We start from the raw sequence: 15,373 nt of genomic DNA on the forward strand, positions 1-15,373 counted from the left end.
ACAGTACAGCCTGCCCCCTACAGACCAGGGAGTGATACAGTACAGCCTGCCCCCTACAGACCAGGGAGTGATACAGTACAGCCTGCCCCCTACAGACCAGGAAGTGATACAGTACAGCCTGCCCCCTACAGACCAGGAAGTGATACAGTACAGCCTGCCCCCTACAGACCAGGGAGTGATACAGTACAGCCTGCCCCCTACAGACCAGGGAGTGATACAGTACAGCCTGCCCCCTACAGACCAGGGAGTGATACAATACATCCAGTCCCCTACAGACCAGGGAGTGATACAGTACAGCCTGCCCCCTACAGTCCAGGGAGTGACAGGGGACCTGCATACAGAGCCTTTTAGTGTGTTTAGTGTTACTGTTCTGCATTGTCTAGAACCAAATAAAAATACAATAAATGGTCATTACCTCACCTATCTGCATTTATGTCCCAGCCTATACAGCAAAGCTGACAAGTGAGCGGCAGCCCACAGGAAATATCATTGTCTGCTCTAGTTACCAGTGTTTTTGTGGAATATCACATATTGGGGGGGGAAACATTAGTGTAAATAAGCACATGGCTAGATAAGGTTTCTCCAGGATTCCAGGCATAATTTTTTCCTCCCTAGTCATTTACAGTAAAGATTATAGGCTTTTTTTGCTCAAATGAAGTTCATGTTCCCAGGGGGGCGATCCCCAGCAGGGCAAGAATTCAGGTAAGCTCAGCCCATGTCCTCTTTGTCATGGCCCACTTGCATGCGTCTACCCCTCTTGTCTGGCAGCCTCTAGATAAAGAGGTCATGGGCTGGACTCTACCCAGCTCTTGCAGTGCTGTTCTTTACAATGATAAATGTTTATAGCATGGTATTTAAACGAATATAACATTTAGACCCGAGTTACATAACTGACTCTCCGGCCGGTGATCTTAAGGGCAACCAGTGCCGACAAAGTTTTGCTTCCCCATAAAAGGCAATGCCCTTCTGAGTAGATGCTTCAAAACCATTCTGTTGACTGATTCCTTTAGATAGGCATTGCCATCTATGGAGGCAGCAATGTGGTCCTAGCACTGGCTGCTGTGGGCACTGGCCGCCCTTGGGACCTCCGACTGGAGATTCCATTGAACAAACTCAGCCTTATACCTTCATGAAAGACGTGTGAGAACCTTTGCAAGTTTTCCATTATCCCTTTTTGATCACAATAGTTAAAGAAAATGAAGAAAAGCTAAATATACATGAAATTTAATCTGCCTCGTTTTCTTAAGTACCTGTCGCCAAATTAACTTTTCTAAATTGACTGAAACAATGTTCCCTAACTTAAGCTCTGTATGATACCTTTTTATTCTTGCTCACATCTCCCAGCAGGAGAAGTAGACGTTTCCTAGCAGGCATGACATCACTGAAGCCTGCTGGGGACCACTTCCGCCCTCACATCTTTTGTAGTGTTGTGATGAATAGAAGAGCTCAGGCTCATAGCAGCTTTCAGTGGGGCTCATAGCAGCTTTCAGTGAGGCTTATAGCAGCGAAGCATTTCCTGAGTCCGGTCTCCTGCAAACTCACTGTATTAATTGTGGCAGGAAACAGAACAGAACAGACCAACCTAGTGACAGTTTTTTCTATTACATTTTTAAACCTATTTACGTTGATAATTTTAAAAACAAGTGAATGGAAAAATGTCTGCTAGTTACACAAGGAATACTATATTAAAGGGGTACTCCGGTGCTTCCACATCTTATCCCCTATCCAAAGGATAGGGGATAAGATGCCTGATCGCGGGAGTCCCGCAGCTGGGGACGCCCGGGATCATGCACGGGGCACCCCGTTTGTAATCAGTCCCCCGGAGCGTGTTCGCTCCGGGTCTGATCACCGGCGTCGTGTGACGTCACGCTCCGCCCCTCAATGCAAGCCTACGGGAGGGGGCATGATAGCTATGACGCCCCCTCCCGTAAGCCTTGCATTGAGGGGCGGAGCATGACGTCACACGGGAGCGGAGGCGTGACGTCACACGCCGCCTGCCGCCTGCGAACACGCTCCGGGGACTGATTACAAACTGGGTGCCGCGTGCAAGATCACAGGTGTCCCCAGCTGCGGGACTCCCGCAATCAGGCATCTTATCCCCTATCCTTTGGATAGGGGATAAGATGTGTAAGCACCGGAGTACCCCTTTAAAAGTTTTATTTGGTGACAGGCACTCATTTATTTATGTTATTTATTTTAAAAAGGACCACTCCAATGTTAAACTTTGGTATTAGGCTTGTTCCATTTGGAACAAAAACATTTAAAAAGCAATATTAGTTTTTCTGGTTGAACTGTACTTTTTATTTCAAGCATTATATTTCATATACACTACACTTCATGTTTCCATTGTAACAAAATTTTTAATCTGTAAAACTACTCAAACTTTTCTGAATTATTTATTTTTTTTTTCTGGAAAATGTACTTCTCTCTGTAATCCTGATGACTAGCCCTATGTAGCAAATCATTTTATATTTTTTCCTCTCCCGATTCCTGAACAGGTTATGTCAAGGTCTTGAATGGATGACTTGCCGAACTGGAGTGAGATAACTCCATCCCTCCCCGGGATACCGTTTACTCTATGGACTCTTCTCAGTACCTTTTTTACACTACAACATCTCCATGTTTAATATTATAAGAGGATCGGATCTGTCTCTGAGCCACACTTGTATACAAGTGACGCCGCATCAGGAAACTTATTTGGCAACTATTAGGCTACATGACACACGACCTCCGACGGACACTTCATGATTTTCTGGAGTCCTTTGTACATCCAGAGCATTAATACACAATGCTGCTGTTTTTACAAAAAATGGCATCCATGTTTTTGTTTTTTTTTAATGGTTCTAAATCATGGTCAGCATAAGCTAGCTGGGCTTCTTCGACAGTTGTGGACTTTGGCGCCCTGGAAGCTGTAGTCTCACAGCGGTTAAAGAGCCACAGTTGCCAAATTCTGGATTTTAATAGGTCAATATTCATCTGTTATATTTGGCAAGCAGCATATCATTGCACAAAAGTCACACTTGGGCGAGGACTATATGCCGAGCTTGGTCGCCTCTGAGTTGTGTCAAAGTTAAATCAGTACTTTACGGTTTACCTATGGTGAAAAGAGTTGGAAAAACACCCAAAGGATTGGGTGTCGCAGAAAATTGTACCATATTGGCTTTTAATTTTGGCTAGATCATTTCTAACTTTCACGGATCGTCAAAAAAACAGTGCTCTCCCCCAGAAGGAAGAAAACCATCTCTGATGCCCCCTGAGCAAAGAATTTTTTTTTTTTTTTTTTTTTTTTCTTCTTCCTTCCCAAGGAACTTTTGCCCTAAGGCAATTGGTCCCCAACCATTGGCTTTGAAAGGGTCTATTCACACGGCAGAGTTTTCACTTGCGGAATTCTGCCTCAAATTAAAGCCCATAGACTTCTATGGGATTCCGCACTCCCATTCACACTTCTGAATTTCCGCAAGCGGAAATTCAGAAGTGTGAATGAGAGTGCGGAATCCCATAGAAGTCTATGGGCTTTAATTTTGAGGGGAATTTCGCAAGTGAAAACTCTGCCGTGTGAATAGACCTTAAAGGGGTACTCCGGTGAAAACCTTTTTTTCTTTTAAATCAACTGGTGCCAGAAAGTTAAACATATTTGTAAATTACTTCTATTAAAAAAATCTTATTCCTTCCAGTACTTATTAGCTGCTGAATGCTACAGAGAAAATTCCTTTCTTTTTGGAACACTGATGACATCACGAGCACGGTGCTCTCTGCTGACATCTCTGTCCATTTTAGCAACCATGCATAGCAGATGTATGCTAAGGGCAGCATGGTGGCTCAGTGGTTAGCACTGCTGCCTTGCAGTTCTTCAGACTTGGGTTCAAATCCCACTAAGGACAACAATAAATAAAGCGTTATTATTATAATAACGTCAGCAGAGAGAACTGTGATCGTGATGTCATCAGAGAGCATTCCAAAAAGAAAATAATTTCCTCTGTAGTATTCAGCAGCTAATAAGTACAGGAAGGATTAAGATTTTTTAATAGAAGTAATTTACAAATATGTTTAACTTTCTGGCACCAGTTGATTTAAAAGAAAAAAAGGTTTTCACTGGAGTACCCCTTTAAGTCGAAGTTCACACTGTGGAATTTCTGCCAGAGATCAAGCCGGCTGCACTAGGACCGCGCAGAGTGCATTGCTGTCCCCATAGATGTCAATGCATTTCTGAGCAGATCTCCCAAAAGATCTACCCAGAAATGCATTGCCGTCTATGGAGACTCCAATGCAGTCTGTGCGGTCCTAGTGCTGCCGGATAAATCTTTAGCAGAAATTCTGCCCAGACCTTCCGTAGTGTGAACCTAGCCTAACTGTTCCAAAACTACAACTCCCATGCTGTCTGGGCATGATGGGAGTTGTAGCTTTGGAACAGCTGGTGAGCCCCAGGTTGGGGATCACTGTTCTAAAGACTCGGCGCTAGTTGGACTTTGAATAAGAAGCATCCCAGGAGAAAACCCGTAAAGATACACGAAAGTTACAGTACAGACACTGTTTTACCATAGGAGTTGCTATGAAGTCCTTGCCTAAATCTGTTAACGTTTTAATGGGAGTTTTTATTTTATTATTGTTGGCTATATTCTTGCATTTCAGATGAATTTCACTGCCGGCATTTTTTAATTTCCTATTAAATATATGTCTTAGAAAATACTTTTAAGCCTTATGGACCCTACACGTTTACTGTGGATTTGAATGATTTTTTAAGTATTTTATGACTTAATACAGGTATAGTTGTGTCTTCATGATGGGGAATTATAGGTCAGGTTATTTTGGGATTGTCTGGGCTTCTGCAGTCTCGGCAGCATATTACATTGGGAATGAAGAGGCTTGAATCTCTTAACGCTTGATTTAACATGATTGTATCTGTGCTTTCTTTTTATGGGAAAGAGGTGAATGTTCATTGTAGGGCAGGTTGGAACTGGTATAGGATGTCTGCCAGGCACTGGATCTGCTATGGACGTCCTAGGAAGCCGCTTCAGCTAAGGATACAGCTATAGATCAATCATGGGATAAATAAGGTTTGTTATATATAATTATTGCTAAGGACACAAGGAAAATTATAAATCAAGTTTGGTGAAGGAAAGATCCAATATTGAGGGCTATATGCTAAATCAAAGTAATCCCTTATATACCGGTTTATTGAACTTTTCACCTTTTTGCTTATGCGTTAGTTTTCAGCTTGGTAGACGAGATCTTCTGGTTTGGGCTATGCATGTCTTTATGTATATTTAGCTCCTATCTTTTTTTTTTTCCTTTTTTGGTTTTATATAATTTTCACTTGCCCTTAGGTTATCACCAGCTTGATGCATTACTGTCTGATCAGTCTGATCGCTGGGACCTCCATTGAGAGGGGGGGGGGGGGGGGGAAATAATTTTCTTCACTGGTAGTGAAACGATGACATTTGTATGAGAAATTGTTGGCTTAGGGTGGGTTCACGCCACGATTTTTCTATAGTTTTTGGGTACGTGTTTTTTTATTTTTTTATATGAACATATACAACCGTACAACAAACCGTGGCCATAGACTTTCCATTCAACATCGTATGCACCATATTGTATACGGTTGTCTCCGTTTTTCAAACCACACGTGGCCTATCACGTTTTTTGGTCCGGGTGAAAAACCGTATTAAATCGTAAATTTTTTTTTTTTTTAACATGGGAGTTAATGGGAACCGCACAGACCTGTATGTGCGTACGGTTCCATCCAGTTTTCAACATACGGTTTTTGACTTTTTGTACAGTTTCTTTTTTCTTGGAATTTCAATCAAACAAGTGGAACTTTATTCATTATGTGAATGGTGAAAAGTTCAAAACGTATAGGTTTTTTTTTTATTTTATTTTTTTTTTCTTAAACTGATGCAACCAGACATTATTTTTCAAACCGTATACGGATAAAACTTTGTACACACATTTTGATAGTTTAGTCAGGTTTTGAGGAATCCGTTTTTTTTAAATCAAAAACCTGATAAAAAAAAAAAAACTGTGGCGCAAAAACGTGGTGTGAACCCACCCTTACCAGTGTTTTCCAAACAGTGTCTCCAAGTTGTTGCAAAACTACAACTCCCAGCATTCCCGGACAGGGCATGCTGGGAGTTGTAGTTTTGCAACAGCTGGAAACACTGTTTGGAAAACACTGGCTTATAAATGCTACAGTCGTGTCACTTATGGTGATCCCTGATTTGAAGTAATTGGCTAAAGGCGACAGAGATATAACAGATCTGGTCTGGTCAGGGTCTATGGCAACAGTTTTTACCTTATCACAGATGGTCCAGGGAGTCGTTTTATAGGATGTTCAAAAGAAGGGACTTGTGAGATCAATGTCTAAATATTATGGTCTTTATTCAATGTAGTAAAGTGTCATCAGACAGATATAAAAATGGTGTGCCTTTTAATATATGCACCACTATAGGAACGCTGAATGTGTATACCTTTTATAGGAGTTGTCTGAGACGGTCTCCAAATTTACAAGCACCCCCCAAAGCTCTGGGCATGTGGCAGGACCCACTAGTCATTGACAGCTGGGTGAAGTAGCTTCATGCACTGTGACACTGAGCAAATACTGCTCCTGCATAGATTTTATACTGGGAAGGGGCATTCTCCAGCAGGCGGTGACATCATCTGAAGCCATACAGGGAAGAACTTCCTCCCTCACTCTGCTGCACACAGCCCAGAGCAGTTCAATGTGAGATGACCTATGATTGGCTAAGGCCGCACCCTCCCCCCCCCCCCCCCTCTGCACTCCCAGACTGCATTTCCTGATTTTGGACTTCTGCCAGACCAGCAAGAGTCCAAAGTCCGTGCAAGAGAGAGGGGGAAATGTCTTTGGATAAATGGGGAGACACCTAGTGGCAGCTTTTTTATTTTTTTTTAAAACCCAAATAAAACCTCTTAAAACTAAGTTTTAATCACAGTGCCCATTTAAACAGACATTCTGCTGCCAGAGCCTAAGCAGAGTTCCCCTTTGGGTGACAGGGTTTTGTGACTACTCTTTGGACACTTGGCAATTGCCTTGGAATTTAAAGATTGCTGTGGGTTAGGCTGGGTTCACACCACGTTTTTCAAATACAGTTACCGGATACGGTTTTCCGCTAAAAAAACGTGTGGCAAAAACCGTATGCAACCTTATACAACCGTATGAATCCAAATTAAAACGTATACAGTTTTTCCCCATACGGTTCTATCCGTTTGCATCAGTTTTTGTCAACGGTTTTGCTATTTTGTTGGAATTAGTTTTCCAGCAATTTAATAAAGTTACTATTGTTCTATTGAAATTCCAATCTGCGCATGTGTCAACTCTAAAAACGGATTAGAAAAACCGCGTGCAACCGTATTCTGAAATTCTGTGTACGGTTCCCATAGACAACAATGTTAAAAGAACCGCATACGGTTCGCATACGGTTTTCCAACCGGAGGCAAAAACGTGGTCGACAGCGTTTTTGCCTACGGTTGAAAAATCGGCAAAACCGTATCCGAGGCAAAACGGATGCAACCGTACACAACATTTGGAATATGGTTTACAATGCATTCTCTATGCATACGGTTTCGGATACGGTCGTATACGTTTTTTTTTTTGCGGAAAACCGTATACGGTTACTGTATTTGAAAAACGTGGTGTGAACCCAGCCTTATAGGGGGAGCCTCAGTTATTGGAGAAAATTGACGGTCTTGGACAACCCATCAAGTTTGTTAGAAGTGTTTTTAACATTAATTTTTTTCTTTTTGTCTCCTTTTTTTTTTTTTTTTTTTTTTTAACAACATTTTCTTTCCTTTACTAGTTTTTAAACCAACAAAAGGTCAACTCTGCCATGTTAGTGGTTTTATTTTGTGTGTATTATGAATCCGGTGCTTTATGTTGTCCCCTTCTTTTCAGAGGAAATGGGCAAGATCACTAGTTTTTCTATTCATTTTAAAAATGAGGATGTGACCATAAAGTATTGCATCTTTTGTCAGGTTATGCCGATGCAAAATCTTTAAATGTCTATCAAAATTTTTTTTTTTTTTTAATTCCAAATAAATATTTAATGCATTTTATCAAATTGTGTTTACATTTAATTTTTTTGTACGCTTTCTTTTTTGTGTCTCTTTAATTCCATTAAATATGTCCCCATTATAACCCTGTGCACACCTGGTTTTGTTACCTTATCACCACTCAGAAAAGATAGTGTAAGATTAAGGGCTCTTAACGCTGTTATTGAGTTCACTCCATGATGCACAGCTGTTTATTAACTCTAGGCCAGCAATACTTGCACATTTCTTTCCCTTTTAATTGTCTGGCCAATCACAGGACAAAACCTATTCATCACTATGCCATGTACGGGGCGATAAATTGCGCACTTCTCTTCGCGCTATGTTTGAGGCTTGGACACCCCCCTTGGACTTGCATTATAAAGTCATTCAGGTCACATGACACAGAGCCAGGACAGAACTTTCTTGGGATTGCTATTTCTCTACAACATATCAATCCCAATCCTTTGGCTGTCCAGGCATGCTGGGTGTTGTAGTTTTGCAACAGCTGGAGGCACACTGGTTGGAAAACACTGCTCTACGACAACAAAAGTTTTTTTATTTTTTTGTAAATAACATTGCCCATTTAAGTTTGCTTTAGTAATTTTGTGGCAAATTTATTATATGGTGCACGCCTCTTAAAGGCCATCTGCGGCCGAAAACAACTTATCTCCTATTAGTGATCTCCTGCACGGGGCCGCGGCTCTCCCGTGCAGGAGTGTCGGCCACACCATGACATTGCGGCCGACACTCCTCCATGTAGTTCTATGGGAGAGGTGGGGAGGCAGCGTTTGTGTCTCCCCGCCTCGCCCATAGAACTGTATGGGGCGTACCGTCGACCTCTGTAGCTCGACGCTACGCGTGTTGGCGCTCTCAATGTGCCCCTGCCAATTGAGGTCACATCTTTTGTTGTTAAAATTTATACTAATGCACCTGTATCATCACTATAGGTAGCATTAATTTGCACCTGTGAGGCTGGCAACATATCGGCTAACTTAGGTGGGGCTTATAGCCTTTCTCCCTCCTCCCATTGTATGTGTGCTCAGCCACACTGGAGGTAACCTGGGAGCAGTCTGTGAGCCGGACTTAATGCTGCTGTAATTGCCCACTGGCCCCTGGTTTTGCTTATCACGCACAGGTAGGTTTAGCATTAGGTCCCAAGCCACTTGAGAAACCTTGGCGTTGGTGTGCGGGCTCTGGTGTGTCCTTCATATAAGGATATACTGGCTAATGTCTCAATTTTAACATCAGTGTTGAGGGATTAGCCAATGTCATTGTGTACATCTACCACAGTAGTGCATCTATATTCCTGTTTTGTACCGTTCAGAAGATTGCGGGGGGTCCCAGCGGTCCTGTGGATAGGGGATAAGTGCTAGAATGCTGCAGTTGTCCTTTAATAAATCTGGCACATATGATTTGGTCTGTTATAAAGTCAGAAAATATGGGATAAAAAATAAGTTGATCTATGGATTAGGGTAGGAACACATGTTGCAGATAGGCTGCAGATTTTCTGCAGCAGAAAATGTGCCAAATGCAGAAATGAATCCAGCTGGAAGGGGAAGTAGAACACCTTCATTAAATTAACCCATCCACCTTTGCATATTTTCGGTTGCAGAAAATCTGCAGCATATCTGCAACAGGTGTTCCTCGCCTTATGAACCATTTAAAAACTGGTGAGTGCGAAGAAAACTCTCGCCGACCCATGAGATGCATACATCTTGATCTGTTATTGCAAGTCTAAAATACAGGACAGCAGGATTTAGGCTTATAGGCTACAGCAGCTGCGCTTGGACATAGTTGACATAGTTGGACTGTGTCTGGTCATTAGGGCCCAAGTGGAGTCAATGTGACAGGCCAGACGCCCCCTCCGCTCTTCTCAGTCCGGAGATAATGGCTCTCACCAGTGCAGTGGAGTCTGAGCCTGGAGCCGTGATCTATATATTTTATTACAGCAGTTCTGCAGACAGATGAGGACTAAAATTCTTCAACATCTATCTATATATTAAAGTAGAAGTATTTGGTGTCAAGTTTAAGGGGACAGATACTTTTAGACATGGGTTTAAGTTGTCTGGGCAGCATATACAGTATACATATACAGTGACACCTCGACCTACGATGCCCCTGACATACAATAATTTCCACATGCGATGGCCTCTCGGAGGCAGCATCAACATACGATGCTTTTGTATGTCGGGGCCATCGCATAAACGGCTATCCGGCAGCGCAGACTGCTTCAGCTGCCACCGGATAGCCGTTTACGGTGCCTCGTGTGGTCCGCTGACGATCACTTACCTGTCCTCTTCAGGATCGCCGGCGCTCTCCATCGCCGTCATCACGTCGCTGCACTCGCCGTCCCGTCCTCCAATAGGAGCGGTGTGCGTAGCGACGTGATGGCGGTGACGGAGAGCGAGGATGTCGGGGAAGCAGAGTCCTTGCCGGAGCGTCGGGGACACCTCGGGGACACGGCAACAGCGATGGACGGCAACATCCCGGGCAGCGGTGACGGTCCGGAGCGTCTGGGACACGTGAGTACAACTTCCTCTAACAGTGGTCTACAACCTGCGGACTTCCAGATGTTGCAAAACTACAACATCCAGCATGTGCTGTCCGGGCATGCTGGGTGTTGTAGTTTTGCAACATCTGGAGGTCCGCAGGTTGTAGACCACTGTCCTATACTTTACATTGCACAGATTCCTCAACATGCGATGGTTTCAACAAACGATGGTCCGTTTGGAACGGATTACCATCGTATGTTGAGGGACCACTGTACAGTCATGGTCGTAAATGTTGGCACCCCTGAAATTTTTCAAGAAAAGGAAGTATTTCTCACAGCAAAGAGTTGCAATAACACATGTTTTGCTATACACACACACACGTTTATTCTCTGTGTTATTGGCACTAAACAAAAAAAAAAAGTTAAAAAAAGCAAATTGGACATAATGTCACACTAAACTCCAAAAGTGGGCAGGACAAAATTATTGGCACCCTTTCAAAATTGTGGAAAAATAAGTGTTTCAACCATGTGATGCTCCTCTAAACTCACCTGGGGGCAAGTAACAGGTGTTGGCAACATGAAAAAAATCGCACCTGAAAGCAGATAAAAAGGAGAGAAGTTCACTTAGTCTTAAGCATGGACAACAGAAAGAGAAGAGAACTGTCTGAGGACTTGAGAACCAAAATTGTGGGAAAATATCAACAATCTCAAGGTTACAAGTCCATCTCCAGAGATCTAGATTTGCCGTTGTTCACAGTGCACAACATTGTAGCTAATCTCCCTGGGCGTGGACGGAAGAGAAAAATTGTTGAAAGGTGTCAATGCAGGATAGACTGGATGGTGGATAAGCAGCCCCAAACAAGTTCCAAAGATACTCAAGCTGTCCTGCAGGCTCAGGGAGCATCAGTGTCAGCGTGAACTATCCGTTGACATTTGAATGAAATGAAATGCAATGGCAGGAGACCCAGCCCATTTTTGGAGTTTGGTGTGACATTATGTCCAATTTACCTTTTTTTCCTACTTTTTTTTTTTTAGTTCCATTACACACAAAGGTGCGTTCCCACTTGGCATATACGCAGCATATTTCATGCTGCACAAAATTTGCGGCAGCAGCGGGAAATACGGTGTGCATTCCTTGCTCACTATGCACACAGGGCTTTCCGGCGGCAGCCCTATGCGTGCAGTGAGTTTTGGAGGCAGGGCCATGTGCCGGCGTGACTGGCGCGCGACTCCACCTCCAAAACTCACTGCACACGTAGGACTGCTGCCGGAAAGCCCTGTGTGTATAGTGAGCAAGGAATACGCAGCGTATTTCCCACTGCTGCCGCAAATTTTGCGCAGAGTGAAGGTGGGAACGCACCATAAGGGAAAAAAACGTGTACAGTGGTCCCTCAAGTTACAATATTAATTGGTTCCAGGACGACCATCGTATGTTGAAACCATTGTATGTTGAGATCATAACTCTATGGATACCTGGTAATTGGTTCTGAAGCCACCAAAATGTCATCCAAAAAATAGGAAAAAGTGAAGATTAAAGATGAATAAGTAGATAACTAATACAGATAAAGCAAATCCTTCCATATAAAAGTAAGAAAGATCTGCTGGGAGTTGTAATCACTGTCTATTTCAGTGTTTCCCAACCAGAGTGCCTCCAGCTTTTGCAAAACTACTACTGTTGTAGTTTTGCAACAGCTGGAGGCACCCTCGTTGGGAAACACTGGTCTATGTAGAGCAGTATTTCCCAACCAGTGTACCTCCAGCTGTTGCGAAACTACAACTCCCAGCATGCCCGGACAGCCTTTGGCTGTCCGGGCATGCTGGGAATTGTAGTTTCGCAACAGCTGGAGGCACACTGGTTGGCAAACGCTGATGTAGAGGACAGGAGCTTCTTCAGGATCCTAAAAAAGTAAAATAGAGCCGCCCCTTACTTGGTGTCCAAAGGATCAGCTAACCCTGGCACAGGTTAAAAGTAGTACAGAACATGTAGTACCTCCCTGTACTGTAGGGGGCGCTACCAGACACCAGGCAGTGCATACACTTCAGTAACACAGGCGTTTTACCAGTGAATGCCCATTCTGATTGGTTGGTTCTTCCAGCCATTGACACGTTTCGCAGATTCCATAGCATTGTATGTTGAGTCTGGTTTCAAGTTACAATGGTCCAGAAAAGACCATTGCATGTTCAAACTATTGTATGTTGAGGCCATTGTAAGTTGAAGGATCACTGTATAGCAAAACATGTGTTACTGCAATCCTTTTCTGTGAGAAATACTTACATTTCAGGGGTGCCAACTAGATGAGCGAACTTACAGTAAATTCGATTCGTCATGAACTTCTCGGCTCGGCAGTTGATGACTTTTCCTGCATAAATTAGTTCAGCTTTCAGGTGCTCCCGTGGGCTGGAAAAGGTGGATACAGTCCTAGGAGACTCTTTCCTAGGACTGTATCCACCTTTTCCAGCCCACGGGAGCACTGGAAAGCTGAACTAATTTATGCAGGAAAAGTCATCAACTGCTGAACCGAGAAGTTTGTGACTAATCGAATTTACTGTAAGTTCGCTCATCTCTAGTCTGGTGTATACCCTACACATACACACGGAAATTGTATACTGTGCTGTACACACTTATTTACAAGGGCAGCCAATGGCCAACACACATCACAGTTCAGTGTTTCCCAATATGGGCGACTCCAGCTGTTGCAAAACTACAATTCCCAGCATGCCCGGACAGCCAAAGGCTGTCCGGGCATGCTGGGAATTGTAGTTTTGCAACAGCTGGAGGAAAATTTGTATGGAAACTCTGGTGTAGATATTAAATAAATGTACAGCTAGCTGATGACTAGGAGTCTCCTTTACCAGCACTATAGTGTTTCTCCTGTAGGTGGCGATAGAGTATTTATACAGAATATAGATGCAAGGATTTTATTTGATTTTTTTTTTTTTTTTAGGAAGTCTTTCTTCGCAACTTTATTATAAAGATATTCATAGCATTTGTTGTTTTGTCTCTGACCTGGATCCATTGAATTAATCTTTTTTTTTTTTAAACAATTCTTTGCGGTAATATATGTAAATGTTCTGCTTACTTGATATGGTCTATAAACTTAAAAAAACAAAAAAAAAAAGACAATATTTTTTCTTGTTTCTATATTGCGAGTTGATCTTTTGAGGTAAGGTGAACCTGTGACTTTGTATACTGTGATTTTAAGAGGTTCTCTAGTATATGAAGTCATATACCCCTCCTCAGGATCCTCCACATCTCTTCTCCACAGTGGAGAGCGCTTACAAAGAGGGTTTCCTGCTCTGTCCCATATATATATACACTCAATGTGTGTGTGTTTGTGTGTATGTTCCAGCATCACGTCCAAACGGCTAAAGATATTAACATGAAACTTGGCCACATGTTACTTATATGTCAACAACAAACATAGGATAGGTAATTTAACCCTTACTCACCCCCATTTGCCAGGGGCGGGGTTTATGTTTAAAGTCCTATACAAGTATGGGAAATATATGTTACTGCATAACTTCCAAACAGCTGGAGATATTTCCATAATACTTGGTCACATGTTACTTATATGTTCACTTAAAATATAGGATAGTTAATTTAACCCTTATCTACCCCCATTTGTGAGGGTCAAGGTTTTTGTTTAAAGTCCCATGCAAATCAATGGAAAATGTATGTTCCCACATAACTTCCGTACGGCTGGAGATATTTCAATACCTGGTACACATATTACGGGTCGGGATAGGAGGTTGGGATGTGAGATTGGAATAGGAGGTTGGGATGTGAGGACGGGATAGAAGGATGGGATAGGACAGGATAGGAGGTCGGGATATGGGGTTGAGAAATTACAACAATATATAAGGATGGGATATGAAGTCAAAAGCTTCCTCTGTTGAAGCTTTAGGAAGGAAAAACCAGGCAACGCTGGGTATTCAGCTAGTATAATATAAGCAACACATTGATAAGTGTAATGCATAATTTCACCTGTGGGGGCACTGCAGGAAAAAATAACACTACCAGGTTTCTGCACAGATAAAAGCCAATTGTTGGGGTCATAGTATAGGCTCTATCAATTTCATATCTATCTATCTATCTACTGTATCTCATATCTATCTATCTCCTATATATATCTATTTCTCATATATATCTATTTTATATCAATCTCTCATATCTATCTATGTATTGCATCTCATATCTATCTATCTATCTATCTATCTATCTATCTATCTATCTATCTATCTCATATCTATCTACTGTATCTGCAATGCAAAAACAAAGGCAGCAGCACACCCAGACTGTAATTCTGTGAAATTCTTAGAGCTTTATTAGCCCAAGTTCAGTGCAACATTTTGACGGTATGACACCATCTTTATCAAGCATGACGGTGTGATACCGTCGAAACGTTGCACTGAACATGGGCTAATAAAGCTCTAAGAATTTCACAGAATTACTGCCTGGGTGTGCTGCTGCCTTTGTTTGCATTGCATGTATGGACGTGATCTGCGACTGCGACCCCGCTTTCTCTGCTTGCACCCCTAAATCCTGAAGTATTGATTGGAGGTTGTGCTGCCTACCTTTGGTTTTGGATGTATCTACTGTATCTCATATCTATCTATTTATCTATCAATCTACTGCATCTTCTATCTATCTCTCTCTTATCTATCTATCTATCTATCTATCTATCTCTCTCTCTCTTATCTATCTATCTCATATCTATCTATCTATCTATCTATCTATCTCATATCTATCTATCTATCTCATATCTATCTATCTCATATCTATCTATCTCATATCTATCTATCTCATATCTATCTATCTCATATCTATCTCATATCTAT

At 42.3% G+C, this 15,373-nt stretch overlaps 1 protein-coding gene across 1 annotated transcript in view; it reads left to right on the plus strand.

The window, feature by feature from the left end:
- Positions 1-3,424, plus strand: part of ARL5B (ADP ribosylation factor like GTPase 5B) — a 29,331-nt gene extending 25,907 nt beyond the window's left edge. The window contains exon 6 of the mRNA XM_056519232.1: positions 2,499-3,424. Coding sequence (XP_056375207.1) covers positions 2,499-2,547 — 49 coding nt within the window. The 3' untranslated portion in view covers positions 2,548-3,424. The remainder of the gene's footprint in view (positions 1-2,498) is intronic.
- The last annotated feature ends 11,949 nt before the right edge of the window (positions 3,425-15,373 follow it).

The sequence above is a fragment of the Hyla sarda genome, chromosome 5 (assembly GCF_029499605.1).
Source record: "Hyla sarda isolate aHylSar1 chromosome 5, aHylSar1.hap1, whole genome shotgun sequence".
Classification (NCBI taxonomy): Eukaryota; Metazoa; Chordata; class Amphibia; order Anura; family Hylidae; genus Hyla; species Hyla sarda.